This window comes from Centrocercus urophasianus, unplaced genomic scaffold (genome assembly GCF_019232065.1).
Source record: "Centrocercus urophasianus isolate 14NV4802_14NV808 unplaced genomic scaffold, USGS_Curo_1.0 seq_13, whole genome shotgun sequence".
Classification (NCBI taxonomy): domain Eukaryota; kingdom Metazoa; phylum Chordata; class Aves; order Galliformes; family Phasianidae; genus Centrocercus; species Centrocercus urophasianus.
Window position 1 is genome coordinate 21,263,824 of NW_024884475.1, and position 18,403 is coordinate 21,282,226.

The following is an 18,403-nucleotide window of genomic DNA, read 5'->3' on the forward strand; positions in this document are numbered from 1 at the left end:
AGAAGGGGAAAAAGACTTTAGGTATCAGCTAAAGTGGTGAATATGAATAGCTTAAAGAGAAAGTTAAGTCTATGTTGAAATGAAAATAAAACAGGAGGAAAAAAAAAAGTTTGATTTATTATGGTGAAGAAAGCCATAAGCAGTTTGAACATGCATTGAAATACAAAAATCATAGACTAATAGAAAAGGGAAGGAATAGAAACATGAGGGATATAAATTATTTTCTTTCCCTTTTTTTTTCCTTTATCCTAAAGTTTACGTGATGTGAAACTCTAGATACCTGACTTATTGGTGTGTTTGGCTGCTTCTGCCTTGCATACCCACTCAATAAATAAATAAATAAATATTTTATATATATATATATATATATATATATATATTCTTTGATAAACGTTCAGCAAGTATCAATGAAAGTCAGTGAGTGCAAACTTTTTCTGTGTGACAAACCTTGGCTTTTGAAACTTAGTGTAGTTACTGAAGGTGTTTTTTTTGTTGTTGCTGTTTTTAATGACAATTTGTGCAAAACCTCCAGAATTCAGTTTAATAAGTACTAGGCCACTGTACCTTCTGCGCTTGGACAGGATTTTGTAGAATGCTCTGATGGATGTACTTTCTTTCTTCCACAAGGATCACTAACTGCTGAGGATTGTGTAGTTCATATTGATCTGAATTTGGCAAAAGTGATTCATGAAAAATGGAAAGAATCTATTCTGGTAGGTAGATTTATTTTGATGTGACATGCTGTTTCAGACCATCTGTCTGTATGTCTTAACCTAAAGGTGTGTGTAAGATTTAAATATCGTTGTGAGATCAGTGATAAAATACAGTTGTATTTTGTGAACTGTGTGGAGTAGGTGGATATGTTGTAATGGGCAGAGCTGTAGAAAGACAACTGAAGGGGTGGACTACAAGTTACCAGTGTGTCATCATGTAACAGGAGCCTTGAAAACGAAGGGCCATAGTATGAAATCACATTACAAGATTGATAAAATGTACAATAGCCAAAAAGTCATTTATGACATTTTGACATCTAGGAAAAGTTATTTTACGAATTTTTGTCAGTAGAAAACATCTATGTGTATGTTGGTTGAAGAGTTCACTAATCTCCATTTCAACATAAACGCATGCAACTTGGATTTCTGTTCAGACATGCTTTTGTTTGGTTTATTTAGTTACACATTGGGACAACACAGTTATGAAATGCTAGTGGTGGGGAATGTTTCTAAAGCTTGTGCTTTTGCAAATATCTTTATCTTTTAAATTTCACTTTTAAAATATTTTTCTTAAATGCATTTCTTTTAAAATATTTAATCTTTGAGAAATACTGTGAAACATTATTTTACGGCTGATTTGCCTAGAAACTTGCATAGTTCCAATGTGAATTTCTATGTTATTAACTTATTGGCTTATTAACAGTCACGTTTTTACTGTTTTCATTTAGAAGCGTCAGAGGAGAGATGAATCATGGAAGTTGTCTGCAGAAGGTATGCTAGGTATTCGTTGTAAAAAACAAACAAAAAATAAAAATAAAAATCAACATTAGAAGTCCATTTAATTATTTTAAATTTCAGTAGGATTTCAAATACTTTCATTGTTAAAGAATGATGGACAGGTCATTAAGCTAAGTTTTAATTTATTGGCCTTGACTCTCATTTACCACTATTTTGCAGAGTTGTAGAAAAAATGTTAATTGTATGCAGCATCACCAATCCTAGGTAGATAAAGGGAAAAACAAATAATTTTGTGTACTGGCAAGAATTTAGAGAAGCTCTGACTAGATTAAACAGCTGTTTGATAGGACATCTCTTATCTCTGTGGGAAGAAAAGATGCAGCCAGATAGTTGCTAGCAGAGGAATATTTCTGCAGCTGATGAGGGAAGGAGGTCGAAACTACAACATGCACACACTGTCGTCCTTTTCAGATTACTTGTTTATTGCAGGAAGATGCATGTCATTGTTCAGGTAGTGTTAAAATCTGTAAATCTAGTTTCCAGTCACTCAGCTTCCCAGGAAAAAATGTTTGTCTACATCTCAGCCCTCTTATATACAATTGGGGTAGAGACTTGGATTGCAGTGTGGGCACAAAATCCCCACTTGAATGGCCAGTGTTGTTAGCTTCCTAGAAGGCATCTGTCATTATGTTAATCATTGTAAGTATATAAATACATAAGTCAATAATTGTCTTGTAAAAGCATATCCTCATGTATGTGCAAGGTACATTGAAAATTTGATGAATCTGGGGAATATGGTGGCTTTTCTTTTAGGAAGTAGGTGAAGATGATCAGGTTGTTTTCTACAATAATAATATCCTTTTTTAACAATCACCAAAAGTATTTATGTTCTTTGGAAGAGGAGGCAAGCAACTTATGAGGATTACAAATATGCGGTGAAGCTGTGCAGGGAGAAAATTGGCAAGGCCGAAGCCCAACTAGAACTGAACTTGGCCACTGAGGTGAAAGACAACAATAAATATTTCTGTAAATACATTAATGGGAAGAGGAGGGCTACGGAGAATCTCCATCCCTTGTTGGACATAGAGGGGAACACAGTGACCAAGGATCAGGGTAAGACTGAGGTACTTAATGCCTTCTTTGCCTCAGTCTTTAATAGTAAGACTAGTTGTTCTCTGGGCACACAACACCTTGTGCTGGAAGATAGTGATGGGGAGCAGAATAGATCCTGCATAATCCATGTGGAAATGGTTTGGGATCTGCTTCAAAAGCTGGACACTCACAAGTGTGTGTGAGGCCAGATGGATTGCACCCTAGAGTGCTGAGGGAGTTGGCAGATGTGGTTGCCAAGCCACGCTCCATCATCCTTCAACAGTCCTGGCTAACAAGGGGTGTCCCAGTGGACTGGAGACTGGCAGATGTGACGCCCAGCTTTAGAAAGGGCTGGGAAGATGATCCCCGTAGCTACAGACCTATCAGTCTCACATTGGTGCCAGGGAAAGTTATGGAATGGATAGTCTTGAGAGCCATCAGAGATCAATTAAAGGTCAACTAGGGGATCAGGCCCAGTCAGCATGGGTTCATGAATGGTAGATCCTGCTTGACAAACTCGATGTCATTCTAAGACAAGGCAACCCACTTAGTGGATGAAGGTAATGCTGTCAATGTGGTCTACTTGGACTTCATTAAAGGCTTTGACACTATATCCCACGGGGAAGCTGGTTGCCCATGGATTAGATGGGCATACACTCTGCTGGGTGAAATGCTAGAAATCTGGGCCCAAAGAGTTGTAGTCAATGGAATTAAATCCAGATGGCAGCCAGTCATCAATGGCGTCCCCCAGGGCTCAGTACTGGGGCTACTCCTATTTAACAATCTTTATCAGTTATCTTAATGAAGGGATTGAGTGCACCCTCAGTAAGTTCGCAGACAGCCCCAAGTTGGGAGGGAGTGTTGATCTGCTGGAGTATAGTAAGGCACTACAGAGGTACCTGGATAGACTAGATTGATGCGCAGAGGCCTACTGTATGAGTTTCAATAGGGTAAAGTGTTGGGTATTTTGATCACAACAACCCCAGGCAACCCTACAGGGTTGGGGAGGAGTGGCTGGAAAGCTGCCTGATGGATAGGGAGTTTGGTGTGCTGATGGACAGTTGGCTGAATGTGAGCCAGCAGTGTGCCCAGGTGGCCAAGAAGGCCAATGGCATCCTGGCTTGCGTCAGAAACGTTGTGGTGAGCAGGATTAGGGAAGTAATCTTGCCTCTGTCCTCGGCACTGGTGAGGCTTCACCTCAAGTACTGTGTTCAGTTTTGGGCACCTCAGTACAGAAAGGACACTGAGGTGCTGGAGCAGGTCAAAAAAAGGGGCAATAAGTCTTGTGAAGGGCTTGGAGAGTGTGCCATACAAGGAGCTGCTGAAGGAACTGGGGCTGTTTAGTCTGGGGAAGAGAAGGCTGAGGGGAGATGTTATTGCTCTCTTCCAATGTCTGAAAGGTTTCTTGCAGTGAAAGCAGGGTTGGTCTCTTCTCACTGGTGACAGGTGATGGGATGAGAGGAAATGGCCTCAAGCTGTGCAAGGGGAGGTTTAGGTTGGCTACCAGGAAAAGGATTGTTAAGAGCTGGAATAGGCTCCCCAGGGAGGTGGTTGAGTCACCATCCCTGGATGTGTTTAAAAACTGTTTAGATGTGGTGCTCAGGAATATGATTTAGTGGTGGGTTGTTAGGGTAGTATGGTTAGGTTGAAGTTGGACTTGATCTTAAAGGTCTTTTCCAACCTGATCAATTCTGTGGTTCTATGATTCTATCTAGGCTGGAAAGCATCTTAATTATTTTGATTTTGCTTGTGTAAATAAACTAATTGTTTTACTTGTCACCTCATTTTTACTGCTTTTGAAGGTTCTACATTGATTCAGCAGATAAATATGAATGACTCAAAAATGCTGTTATCTCAAAATGCAGAGAATAAAATGCAGAAGAAAGGAATGAACTGGGTTTCAAGTTCATCTAACGAAACACAGATTAAAAAAGCAGCAACATCAGAAGTTTTTCCTTTTATGGATCACTGGAATGCTCGAACTCAGAAAGTTTCTCTCAGACAAATAATATCTGAAGAAATAGCTATGCAGGAGAAAGAGGACCTGGTATGAATATGACAGTTTTTATACAGATTATATGATTGATTACCATTAGTAAAATGGAATGTCTTATGTAGTGACTCATCTTTGTGCTGCTTATTACAGCCAGAATTGGAGAAATAAATGCATGCCCATTAGTGTTATCAACTGCAGTGATACAGACATCTGCTTGTAGTAAATGTTTGTTGATTTATTTTTTTTTTTAATTCCTTTTTAAAATGTGACATCCTGACTGTTTCACAAACGGATCACGGTGCTTTTTACTATACAGGTTAGCATCTGCATTTGATTGAATTGTTTTTTTCATGGCTCATTTAAAAAGAGTGAGGTGACTGGTGTGACTTCCTGTACTTTTTAATAGGAAAGAAATATCAGCAATTTCTTATTTAGCTTCTTGCATAGTTTATTTAGAAATTGAATTTGTTAATATTTTTTCTAAGCCCACAACATTGCTAACAAATTAGACTTATATTTTAAAGCATTTGAGGATAATCTCAAGTGATTTTCTGTACTGACTTGTCAGAAAATAACAGAAAATAATAATAAGTATTTGCAGAGATTTTTGTTTTGCATTTTCCACACAGTTCCCATACGCTGCCTTGTTTGTGTATGCATAACACAGCCCTCTTCTGTGGGGCAGTTCAGAACAGACAGCTCTGTTGGTAGCTGTCTCTGATACACGGCTGTCCTAGAAAAAGAGAATGTTTTCCTATCACTAAAGAAATTTGGATGTTATTAGCCTGTAGTTTGAAAGAATGGCTTGTGGATTCTTTCTTTAAATTGCATGCATGTGGCTTACTGATAGCAGTAATGTGATGTCCACAGGTTTGGATTCATGGAGCTTGGCTTTTTTTTTTTTTTTTTTTTTTTGACAACTTTTTTTTTATGCAGTCTGAGTATTGATCAGAACAATCAATTTATACTGGGCTATAATTAGTGTAATTATATGTGTATATATGATTATTCTCCATGCAACTTTACAGATGTATTTAATACACTATAACTTCAGATATTTTACACTAGAACAGCATTGTTTCCTCTGCTTGATAAGAAAACATGGCTTCAATCCCAACCTCTCAGTATCACTTTCTGCAGATATCTGAGTAGAGGTGAACTTCCTAAAAGTTTAATTTGAACCGATTAGGCTAGCATCAGGTGCATTCCTAAACTGAAAGTCCTTCTAAAGGTAGCCCTTTTACATCTTCCAAGTTATGAGCCAGCTCCAATTGAGTCACATCAAATGACTGCAGAGAACTGCAGTGGTGTGCAGTACAACTCACTTGTCCTTTTTTCTTATCAAATCAGTGTGGCGGGCTGATAATGATGTGTTATTTGCTGTGGGTATGTAACTACTGAGTGAATATTTTGTTTGAAATCCTAATAAATAGCAGTATAGTTGGTTCCACTGTTACTGTATTTTGTTCTAATCGTGAGCTTGAATATTATTCCTTTGTCTTCTGGATAGAAACGTGTTCCTTCTGTGGCTAGAAAAGATTGTGCTGCTAAACTGAAGGAGAAGCAACTTTTTGAGATGTTTCCAACCATTAATCAAAATTTCTTAATGGATATCTTCAAGGACAATAAGTAAGAAGTCTTTATAGTTCTTTGTAAAGCTACTATTTGGTATTACTTAAATTAATTCCCTTTTTTTTTTTTTTTTTTTTGAACTGGCATTTCATGATTCTTGTAGATTTAACTATGGCAAAAGTAACTGGTCTTAAAAAAAGAATACTGAAATTATGTTACACTTGATTCTTCATTTGAAGAATAGACAGCTTCACTCTGCAGGAGAAGAACATATCTGGCTGTTGACTGCAGTTAGTGGAACTGTGTATTTGCTCTAGAGTTGAGGTGTAAATTAAGTGGGATAAATTGCTGAAGGATGTAACAGTGGGTGCACAGCAGATAGCACTCAGACCAAGAGGGAAGCTGCTATTGCCTGATGTTAGCTGCTAGTAGTTTCCTTGTTGTAATAGCAGCAATGAAGGAATCAGCCCTCTTTGTTTCTTCTTGCTTGTGTTCTGCTTCTCTTTTCTGCATTATATTTCTGCTGTATGTGGCAACCTTCTTAAAGTCTCTGTGAGCTGAACTTTTTTCCATGAGAAACTTCCCTTTTTCGTCCTTGGCCAGTTGAATGTCTGTCTCTCCACACAGATTTGCATAGCTATTTACCAGTCTTTCCGCTTGTCCAGGTTATTATCAAAACTTTCTCTTGTGAAAAATTTAAAATAAACTGTTTATCCACCTCTACAGATTAAATATTTCTCTTGTTTTTCACATATGAAATTCTTTTTCATAGTATTGTTTTTCCTAAAATCTAGTTCTGACCAATATTTCTCTTGTCTGCTTATTGAACAGCAAGAGAAGTATTAAGAAGAAAAAGGGCTTACTAGAAATGTAATGGCTGCTGATCTTCTATTCTTACTGTGTTAAGTTTCTAAACAAAAAATTGACTGGAAATACGAGGATTTTCCTGCATAAGTTTCAGAAAACTGAGCTAGTTTTAAGCTAGTTTGTACTATTTAACACAGTCCAGAGGAGATTTTAAGATAAAGTAACTTATGCAGCCCAGAGAGCAGCATTTATTTCTAAATGGATGTCTGTGTTTTATGAAGATATGATGCAATTTACTTTACTATTTAATTGTCCTTTTTGTGTTTGAGTGCCCCTCAATGACTTCTCGGATGAGTAAGACTGCTTGTGCATTGATGTCAGTAATGCAGTACGTTTGACAAAGTTGACAAAGTCTTTTTGTAATAAGCTGGAAAATTCTATTCTAGTGCTTTATATTCATAGGCATTTGTATCTGTAACACTATGAAGGTCTGTAATGTGTATTTTAATAGAAGTACCAGCTAATAATAACTTTGGAAAGTCACAGATTTTACTTATCATTTACAGCTATTCTTTGGAGCAGACCGAACAATTTCTGAACTGTGTTCTGGAGGCAGATCCTGTAAAAACAGTTATAGCTCAAGAAAGTGTTCAGCGAAACGAAATTGCTTCTTCATACAGTGCTGCAAAGAATCGGGAGAAGGTGGTATCATTATTATTATTATTATTTCAAATAGTAGCTACAAGTGTATCCGAAGCCATGTCAGTAAAAACACCTTGGAAAACATTCTTAGTTTCAACATTGCAAATTTTTACAGGCAAGAAAAGCTAAGGAAGAAGATGATGTTTTGAGTGAAATATTTCAAGAATATGAGTATCCACAGTATGATGACTTTAGAGCAGAAGCTTTTCATCACCAGCAAAAGAGGCAGGAGTGTTTGAAAAAGGCAGGGGAGGCCTATCACATGGGAATGAAGCCTGTGGCAGCATTTTATGCACGTCAGGTAAGCTTAAATATAGTGCTTTCTTTCTGTGTGTAGAGACATAAGTAAATACTAGATTGGAAGTGGTAACAGAGTTGGGCCTACTGCAGTTGATAGATTTGTTCAGTATTTTGAGAATCACCTTATGCTTAAACTTGCATTTGTTAGTAATGATGCTGACACATGAAACTGATGTAGCCAAATTCAGTGTGAAACTTCGTGAAAGATCACATGCAAGTGCTTAGGTATGCTACACATTCCAGAGTGCACTTTCTCATCTGCATGCTCGTAAGCACCAAGATTTGTGTCAAAGTGATCTTTCCAGGTTCACTGATGCATGACGTAGAGTGCAATAAGCATTAGCTGTTGAATCCTCTGCGTGTCCTTGCAGCTCCTCTTAACTGGTGAGGAACTGTTTCTACACAGGTCTCTTGTATTTATTAGGAATCAAACAATTATTAACATGTGATCTTTGCCTCAGCATTCTTCTTATTTAGTCCTTCATAGGTCTTTGGAAGATTACTGTCAGCTGTCTTTGTGTCCTGATTTTGCATGTCTGTATGAGTACAAGCTGTTTTTCTATCAGGATAATGTGGTGTGGTATGCCATGCTTTTTGCCATTCATCTGTTTTCCAGAACATAGATCTTCTGCTGATCAGTCTTGTAAACTCTGGCTGTGGAGCACAGGCAATGCAGTCTTGATTCAACCACAATTCTCAGCATATGTGACTAGGACTGCTCCAAAAGCAATGCCTCCTATTTTATTGTGTTGGCTCACAGTATCAGAGACTGATAGATGTTGGTGGTATGGCAGTAGAGGCTGAACCTTCTCACCAGTATTGTTACATTTTGATGCTGTGCAACAGATGGCAGCAGAGAGGCAGTCTGACAAAAGGGCCTCTGACATGGAGGTGCACGTGAAGCAAAGGTGTCTTTGAATTTTTCCAAGTGGAAAAAATTGCACTCATTGACATTCATCAACACTTGCTGAGCTTTAATGGAGACCAGACAGTGGATGTGAACACAGTGAAGCAGTGGGTGGTGCTCTTCAGCAGTGGCAATGTGAAGGGCAAGCCACATTCTGGACAACCATGCAGATTTTTGCAAGTGCGGCATGCAGACGTTTGCTCACAGCTGGCAAAAATGTGTTGCTAATGGTGGTGTCTATGTTGAAAAGTAGTGTTCTGTAGCTGGGAATTTTTCTATTAAACAGTATTATTGTGTTCTTTGTATCCGTTGTAGTTTCTACGGGAACAGATAGGAGGTATAAATTTTGGAGCACTCTGTGTGATTTAAAGTCTTCCCTTTGTTTTTGTTCTTAAACATAATTATGGATACAGTCTGGAAATCTATAATGCATTTTCTCTTAGGTAATAAGAAGGCAAGCCAAAGTACCTTTATTCATGAAAGAATACTTACGCCTGGTGGCCTTGTCCTGTTCTGGTAGTTCTCTGAAAGTGAGAATTATAGGGCTTTTATCTCTGGTCTGACATTAATGTACTTCAGCTGATCCATTTTAAGAAAGTCTGAGACAGACTGTCACTTCAGTTCTCTTGAGCCCTTGTCAGTCCAGTACCTGGAGTTAAGTCTTTCATTTCATTTCAGGTTGTGCTTAAAGATTGTCAAAGACATAATGTGTTAACTTTAGTCTCTCAGATGTGATCACTGCAATGTTTTTGGGAAACAGATGGTACTTGTTCACAGTGTAGTGTTAATAGTTCTGTATACTCCTTGCCCTTAGTTCCAGTTAAGGCTGTACTGATATCATTAGTCATAAGAGATGTCAAAAATATTAGGAATTACAGTAGTCAACTTGTCAAGCTTTTGCACTTCTTGGTTAGTCTGATTTTTAGAAATGCATTCAGAAGAACTAACCTAAAATATATATAAAATGTATTTTATATAACTCAGCAGGGTTTTCCTGGGCAATTAGGCAGTTTCTTTGGTACCATTTCATAAGCTTTTGTTGAATACTTTCAAAAAGTAAAATGCAGTTAAAAAAGTAAAGTTATTAGGGTAATAAATCTGACAGTTGGCACGAAGAGTAACTTTTTAGCTCATGTAAGGGTGTTATGTTCTTGTGCCTTCTCTAGCTTTTTCCCTTTCTCATGAAGCTTTCGTTTATGGTTTCTTCTTTTTGCCAGCTTTGAGCAGTTTCCTGCAAACAAATTTCATGAAATCTCCTTGTGGGTAGATTTCACTGAGCTTCTTCTAGGAATTGTGTTGTGCTTATAAACATCAATACCTCAAACTGTGAGATTAAAAGCACCCTGTCAGGACTGTCATTTTGAACTCAGCAACCGGTGTAGAGCTTAAATCATGTCTCAGACTGTAATATTCCATTACATTTGAATAAAGGGTCGCCTTCATGAGCAGAAGATGAAAGAAGCCAACCATGCTGCTGCTGCGCGAATCTTTGAAAGAGTAAATACTTCCTTGCTGCCTCTGAATGTGTTGGATCTGCATGGTCTCCATGTGGATGAAGCTGTGAATCAGTTGTCCAGAGTGCTGCAGGAAAAAAGCAATGGTAGGCAAAAGCTAATAATTCTTGTCTCCTAAAAATTATTCTCCATGGTCTCTACTAAGAAACCACTATATACAGCAATAGCAGGGAGTCCAGTTGTAATTCTGCAACACGTGAAAGCAGCTGCCTTTTGTGTAGTTTTATTTTCAGAATTTCCCCATGGAAGTTGTTTTCCTTGGCAAGGTAATGGTTATTTTTGCTCAGTGGTGCTATCCTTTTTTTATCCTAATGCTTTTGTACTTGTTTGTTTGCTTCTGTTTTATCCTCTGTTGTTTTTTTTTATTGAAGACTCGATCTGTCGAAGATTTGATCTATCCCTTATGGCGTTTTTAACAGAGATGATAATGCAAATGTTTGTGTCATACTTGCATTGCTTTGTTTGGAACCTTATTGCTTTTTTTTTAAACTCTTAAATAAAAAAAAAAAAAAAAAATCACTGCAATTCTAAGCACCATGGTGATATTGTCTTCAACTTTCACATGAAGGTGTGTAGTTTAAGCTATCTTTTGATAAGCGTTGTAAAAATCTGTCAGCAGGATCTTGAGATAATGCTGCTTCCATAAATGCCATGTGCAGTTTTGCTTGAGGGCTTGTTTTGTCTCCCAATGAAGAGACGTACTTGCTGAGTGTTCTCGCTGTAAAGGACATTTTCTGCATTATTAGTTTATCCTATAAATTTAAGTGCATTGGGAGTGTTTTTGTATGAACTATTTCTTGTGCAAGTCACCAGTGCTCAAAACCTTTTAATGATAGCTAGTCTACACAGTGGAAACAAAAAACTAAGTGTTCAACAGGGAGTCAGATGTTCAGTCAGAGCTAATCAAATTACGTTGTCTTGTTTTAGGAGTAGAACATTTGTTTGCTTTAAGCTACAGTCTGATCTATCAGTTTAATTTCCTGAAGTTACACTGACATCAGGAGTTTAGAAATGGTGGGAGGAGCTCCTTGTTCACTCCATTCACCTTGTTATTGAAAAAAATTCATGTTTGCTTACATACGTAGAAGAAGGATCAATACAGAGTACTTAGTGCTGACACAATGAACTGCAAACTAATGCAGAAAGTGAGAGAGAAAAGTTTAGGAAAAATATCCTGTGGTCATCTTTAACTGACAAATCTTGGTGGTTGTGACAATATAACTTCATTTATATTTTATTTAATCTTTTACAAATTTGGGCAATCTTTTCTATCAGTTTGGGCTGATGTTATCTGTAGGATATGAATAACACCTAACAAGGGCTGTGTGCTGACCTATGAAATCATGTGCTGCAATGTAGCAGAAATTACAGTGTGACTTCATTGTCAAAAAACTGCATGGATTTGTTTTCCATTTTCTTCCTTAATATATCCATTAACATGTAATTTCTTTATTCATGTTATTGTCACTTAAAAAATAAGTATCTAACATCCTTCTTTTTAAATTAATTATATTCCCAAAGGGTAAAAATCCCAAGTAAAGAATAGATGATAAAACCAGTAGAGCTGCTGTGGAATTTTGGAGGATTTCCTGATGATCACATTACATATTACAAGCAGTCTAGACTTAAAAAGTTTTGCTGTATTTTTTTGTTTGTTTGTTTTGTTTTCTGAGTATCTTTTTCAGAAGAAGGGAAATTACTTTTATATGAAAGGTTCATTGGCCAGCATGAGAAAACAAAGTTCTAAATCACTGGTGAAAGTTTTCAGGAAAAATGGAGGTGAGAAGGTTGTGCTGGATGCCAGGTCTCTGCAGAGAATAAATTTTAACTGTTACTGTGCCTGCTGTTACAGAGTACCAACAGTCTGGTGGTAAGCCTTATCTCTGTGTTATCACTGGAAGAGGAAGCCATAGTCAGGGAGGAGTTGCTCGCATCAAACCAGCAGCTATCAGATACCTCACAAGCCACAACTTCAGGTGAGTTTACATTTTTGTTGGTGGGACTTGGTTTTTTTCTTATCCTGCATGTAACTGAGTGAAAATTGGTCTGTTTTATCATACTGCTAGGCTACTACATTGATTGATGCCCGTCTGCTGTTTCATAAGACCTGTACAATTTTATGATTCAAAGCTGATATAATGGATACCCATTAAATCTGAGATCCTTTCATCTGACATAAGTGAAAACACTATGAGTTAAAGTTATCTAAACGTAGCTTAATTGCCTCTTTCCATTTAAGGTCACCAGCTTTTTAATGTGAAGAGTTAATAATCTTTTTTATTGGTCTCCAATGTATGCTTCAGCTCTCAACTTCTTATATGGGACAGCAATTTAGCAAATCTGGTGTTGGCATCAATGTGTTTGCTACCTCTTCTTTATGGGAGTATAAATGAAGGTGACTGTGAAGGTGGGATTCAGAGCAGACTTCTTCCCATTTCCCTCTCACTTTCTACAGAATACAGGAGAGAAAATGTAGTTTGAAAAAAACATCTGAAAAGAGAGGCAGAATGAATGTAACCAAGAATACTGGGCAACCTTTTCTTTTTGGGTTTTGGTTTTTTTTGCTTTTGTTTTTTTGCCTCTCCAGACCCTACAAAATCCACCTTTACTGTCACATCCAGAGGATGTGTTGGTGATCTGACTCTGGCATGCACACTTACTTGACTGAGAACATTAATGCTTTCCGTGTGTTTGGTGGTGGCTTGGAAATATGACACTGAATGTCGCTTTCATGTTGAAATTTCATCTTCTCTTATTTCACAGGTTTGCAGAAATAAAGCCAGGCTGCCTGAAAGTCATGCTGAATTGAAGGGTTAATGAGAAGAGGAACATTAAAAAATGAGATGTTGGATTACAGCTAAAAACTTTTTGAGCAACTGCAATAATATTTTCTAATCTGTTTTAAAGGATGGTATTTATTAGAAGGGGTCTCAATTTGCAGCACATGGTCTTGTCAGTATGTTTCTAAGAACATTTTCTTGTGGGATAATTTTTTTTTTTTAATTTACAAAAAAAAAAATCCAGGATTTGAAGTCTTAGTAATGCAGGTTAAGAATTCTGATGAGAATTTTATAATGTGTTCAAGGGCAGTTGAGGTACAGTTTTTAGATACAGCAGTCTTCTCAGCTTACTCAGTCCATAACTCACTTGACCTATTTAAATTTCAGTGATTCCAGTGTTTTTGGAATGTAGAACCCTGTACAGCTATTTTGTGATTCAGAGCTTTGTGCTCAGTCCTTCTGAAGGGCAGAGGAGAGGTGGGAACTCAGCAACTATTGCTATTTCAAATCCCATTGCCACTGAATGTTAAAGTACTTCCAGATTTCTTCAAGAGTCAGAGGTGTTCTTTTTAGTGGTCATTTTGTGACAACTCAACCAGTTCTGTTGTTCTTATTCTATTCCTAATTACTCTTGAAACAAATGGAAGGACTGGATGTTAAGACCAGCCGTGTGTTAGGTAATTTTTTATAGATTTAGCGGTCTGTTAAAGGAGAAAATAAAACATCTACTTACACACAACTAACGGGAAATGCGCTCATTAAAAAAAAAAAATCAAACCCACAAAAACTATTGAATGAAGAGTATACCTTGTATGACTTTGTGAATGGCATGAAATGAGTACTGCTTCATTTTACAGGTATTTAATAGTGATGTCTTCATTCTGTGCAGATTAACTTTGGTAATTTCCTTGTAGAAAATCTGTTTATCTTTGAGACATTTAAATGTGTTTTTAACATCAAATTGAATGTGAATATTACAGTAGTAATCGCCCATCTTGAAGAAGATATGGAAGGTACTCCGTTCACGGTGGTTTTGCATCTGAATGTATCTATGTTTTAAAAACAGAAACACCAAACCGAGCCACAAAAAAAACCAAAACAAAAACAGAAAAGAAAGTCTGAAAGACCCAATAAATAGAAACACCTGTACTTTGGCATGGATTTGCAGTAAGCAATCAGAACCCTTTTTCATTTCACCTTCTACAATGAATTACATCGTACGCCTTTGCTTCCTGAAGGCCATAGGAATTCATGAATTCATTAAACCGGTTGTTTTTTTTGTTTGCTTTTATTTTTTTTTTTGTTTCCTAATGTAATGCTTTGTTTTTAAGAACGGATAGGAGTTGTGTGTTAGGAATAGTATTCATAGGTTAAGGATTAATAGGAGAGTTTTTCATTTTTAAAATACTTTCTCAGTAAATCTTATCCAGGAACTTCACACACAGGGAGTTTCTGTATGAATCCATATGTGTGTACAAGTTCTGCCATTTGTGTGCATGGGCAGTGTAAGCAAGGAACTTCTGTGAGAAAAGCTGTGCACAGAAATAGGTTTCATTGCAAATGTGTCACAGACAAATGGAAAGACATGAAATTTACTGCATTTACTGCTGTATTTACTGTAATAGATACACAGTGAATGCAGTGTATGATAGATCAAAAAATGAGTTTGTCATGCTTTAACAGATACAGTAATCTTTTTTGGTGATTTTAAATGCAAGAATAGCTTGAATAATATTTAATCAGACTCTTACTGGAATAATTGTTTAAGTAATAAGGTTTATATTTTGGGGGGGGTACTTTATTGATTCATGTCCCTTTTTCTCCTTGTTGAACTACACTGTTAAGCAGTGCTTGAAACACAAAACATTTGGGCTCCCCAAGTAGCACTAGCAGGGTTCTTTATGCTACTGCACCCGTGGGGTGAAGCCTGTGCTCCGTCCTCTGTGACTGCCTAGAATGAAAGACTGACGTTCTTTCAGGCCCTGGGGCTGTAGACATCTGAGATGCCTAAATGGAGCTAGGATCATTCTTCTGCACAAAGGAAGTTCCTTCTGTTTTTGAGCAAATTTTCCTTACTGCTGCTTTTCATACTGAATGGAGATGTGTCTCTTTGGGGCACTTCCTTGCAGCATAGTCCCTGATGGTTGGCTTGGTTGGCAGAGTTGCCCAGCAAAGTCTCAGCTTATACTTGGAAATGTCAGTGTTGAGCAGCTGGGTTGCCAAAGTTGTAAGGCAAGTGAGCTTGTACCCAGAGAAATGCCTGCACTTCTGGTTGTGTTGGGAAGGGCCCTGATTGGCTCAGCATATTCACACCTTTCTGACATGGACAAAGACAGCTTAGATTTCAGTTCAAAAGATGAGCAGGAGTTGTTGCCTCCTCCATCGGTTCATCTTAGCCTGGTTGTCGATACACTTACCCTGGAGGTGAGAAGCACAGCTTCTCTCCTTCTGCTGGCCGAGTGAGGAGCAGTGACTGCACCCAGCTCTCACTTCTCCAGAAAATGCCCGACCTGGTGGGCTCGGCGTCCTCCTGAAGTGCCTCTTTCTGAGCCTTTCTTGAACCTGCTGCTGTAAGATTTAAAAAAAATAAATCAAGATCAAGGGTGTGAAAGAGGTTAAAATTAAAAAGAAAAAAAGAAAAAAGGGCAAAAACAGTCTATGGAAGCTGCACTCACAGATTTTCAGTGTCTCTCCCTTTCATTATTTTCTCTCTTTGTGTTTAACCAAATAAGGCTAAAAATGTTTGGGGCAAGACCTCAGCTCCATGCCCTACTAGAAGAGCTTTTCTCCCATCTGTTAGTCAGTGGAGAAGTGCAGAGCTGGAGCAGTTGGAATACTTCTTTCTCTGTCCCTTGTGTCTTTGGGTACAGGCCTGGGCTCGCTGATGTACTTTGGATACCATACCTTTCTACAAGCTGGTTGTTTGCCTGATTATGATTTGTTGATTGCGGGCTGAATTTGGATGAAAGTTATAGTTTAATATTGTAATGGGCAGAAGCTGTCTTGCTTTTATTGAAATTGTAGACAAAACCTCTATCAGCTTCAGCAGCTTGACTTGAGGCATTGCCCTTCCGATTCAGAGAGAAGATGATGAGCTCAGCTGTTTTCACCTGTAGGAGTTTTAAGTGTGTGCTCAGAAGCTTTACTGAGCGGGATATGGAGTGGAGCAGAAAATCAGTGCAGAGAGAGAAAGCAGGGTTCTGTTATTTGAAAGCATGAAGTTTCTTAATTCTTGCCAAACTATACAGAAAAACACACCGGAATTCTTGTGATTCTTCAATTGTTTTTATAATAGGGTAAGTATTTTATAGTGAGATGAATTATTTAAAATAGAATTGTTTGAAAACTACATTTGATGTCTTTTGCAGTTGCATCAGTGTGAGTCATGAGGCATATTGTGAAAATTCTGCATTTGATATTTTTAATCCAAGTAGCACTTAGTCGTATGGCCACCAGCACTCTGAAACGTGTGACTTTTCAAATGCCTGTATTGTGTGCCACTTCTTAATCTGTTCAGCAGCATGTGGTTGCAAGGCTGCTCACCCCTTATGTGACTTCTGGTTTCTTCTTCTATGAAACATTTTAATGTTTACTTCAGTTTTTAATATAGGAAGATTCTCAAATTGTTCATGCAAAATTCAATTCAACAGTCAACTGTAGCAGTGTTGTGTAGCCCTACAGTAAAGAAAGAAAAGAAGGAAGAAAGGAAGGAATAAAAAGTTCCTAAGTGCAATGGTGATTAGTTGTTCTCCAAAGTGGTGCAGGTGTTTGGAAATGCATTTCTATTGGTCATGAAAGCAATGGGGCAGAAGTAATTTTTAAACAATACCTTGATAATGCGTGGATTAACTTGGGTTTTGTTTTTAATCATGTGGTATAATCTTGTTTAAACTTAGTGTTTTTTATAGGCCTGCCGAGGAACACCTCAGGCAAAATGTAACTGGCATTTTTTGTGGCTGTTGGGAGCCATTGTGACTTGGGAGTCTTCATCAAAGCAATGCAGATGCCCTACTTTAACCTGGTTGGTTGTGCGTAGAGTGTCAGGAAGATCTTCACATGTTTAGCAGAACGTGTACTCTAAACAAGTACATGAGCAGATGAAGAGTAACCAAATCGTTACTTCATCTTGCCACAGAATAAGTCTGGTAAATAAGAGGACAGTTTTCATTGATGATAGCAATGGCAGATCATCATAAATGTACTGTGATAAATCATACATGGACTTTATGTTGCTCATGGTCATGTCTTCAAATGCATTTCACGTTTACAGAGTAGTACTGCCCTCTTCACAGAGCGAGGAAGAGGATAGAGTATGAACACTGAAAAAGGAATGTTTGTTACCACAATGCCTGTGTATCAAAATTAGGGTTTTTTTTTTTTTTTTTTTTTTTTTAAATATTTTTAATTTAAAAAAAAAAAAAAAAACCACAAACAAAACAGTGAAAACCCAACTGGTAATGCTATTTGAATGCTACTTCAACTACATGAAGTATGCTGTGTACTACATGACTCTATGTGAATGTGCATGGGAAAAGACCGAGTGTTCTGGTAGCTACCAGGTGTCAAAGCATTCAGGACCAGTACATTGGAAGAAATCCATGTCTATTTTTAAATTGAAATTAAATTTTTTTTATTTGTATAAAGTTGTAATTTTGCTGTTAACTACAACTGTCATTTTTTTTACTGAAACACAATTTTATAATTGCATTTAGAATTTCTAATGTGAAAATGAATTTACAAAATCTAGTTTAATAAAGGATTTTTACCACAAGCATAGCCTTCTGTCTTTCCTTGGAAGAACACATTTTGGCTTTTATCAGATTTTGTCAAATAATAGACTTGGAGTTCTGCATGGAAGCCACTTGTCCCAACTTCAGGATGCCATCTGTGGAGAGAGAAAGCAACCATCTGCAGGCACAGAAAGGAACAGATTTGTGGCCTGATTTTAAGTGATGTGAGTGGGAGCTGAATGCTCACATTACTGAAAATAAGGGTTGTGGTATTAGGATTACTTATTTATTTATTGCCTTGAAGAGATGGGACTATTTTGTGAGAGATGAAGGCGGTGGCCTAAGTCAAAGGAGAGGGGCAGGTCTGAGCGCCATACAGATGCGTTATTAGGAGGATGGTGTTCTGGTTAGACCTCATTTGATGAGAACACTTTGGTCACAGGTAATCGTTGGACAAATCCTGAGGAAAACAATAGCTGTATAATCATGAGTTCAGAGCTCATAAGCCTGGCTTTTCCCAGGGCCCTTTTGTGCAGATATTGCTATATCATG

The 18,403-nt window shown here is 37.6% G+C and overlaps 1 protein-coding gene across 4 annotated transcripts in view; it reads left to right on the top strand.

The window, feature by feature from the left end:
• Window positions 1-17,892, top strand: part of N4BP2 (NEDD4 binding protein 2) — a 41,543-nt gene extending 23,651 nt beyond the window's left edge. For 3 of the 4 annotated variants that reach the window (XM_042812039.1, XM_042812041.1, XM_042812043.1), the window contains 9 exons: window positions 628-713; window positions 1,442-1,484; window positions 4,346-4,590; window positions 6,050-6,168; window positions 7,485-7,620; window positions 7,736-7,921; window positions 10,259-10,427; window positions 12,194-12,317; window positions 13,105-17,892. In XM_042812039.1, the coding sequence (XP_042667973.1) occupies window positions 628-713; window positions 1,442-1,484; window positions 4,346-4,590; window positions 6,050-6,168; window positions 7,485-7,620; window positions 7,736-7,921; window positions 10,259-10,427; window positions 12,194-12,317; window positions 13,105-13,150 (1,154 nt within the window). In that variant the 3' untranslated portion in view covers window positions 13,151-17,892. The remainder of the gene's footprint in view (window positions 1-627; window positions 714-1,441; window positions 1,485-4,345; window positions 4,591-6,049; window positions 6,169-7,484; window positions 7,621-7,735; window positions 7,922-10,258; window positions 10,428-12,193; window positions 12,318-13,104) is intronic. The other variant, XM_042812042.1, reaches the window with a different exon arrangement.
• The last annotated feature ends 511 nt before the right edge of the window (window positions 17,893-18,403 follow it).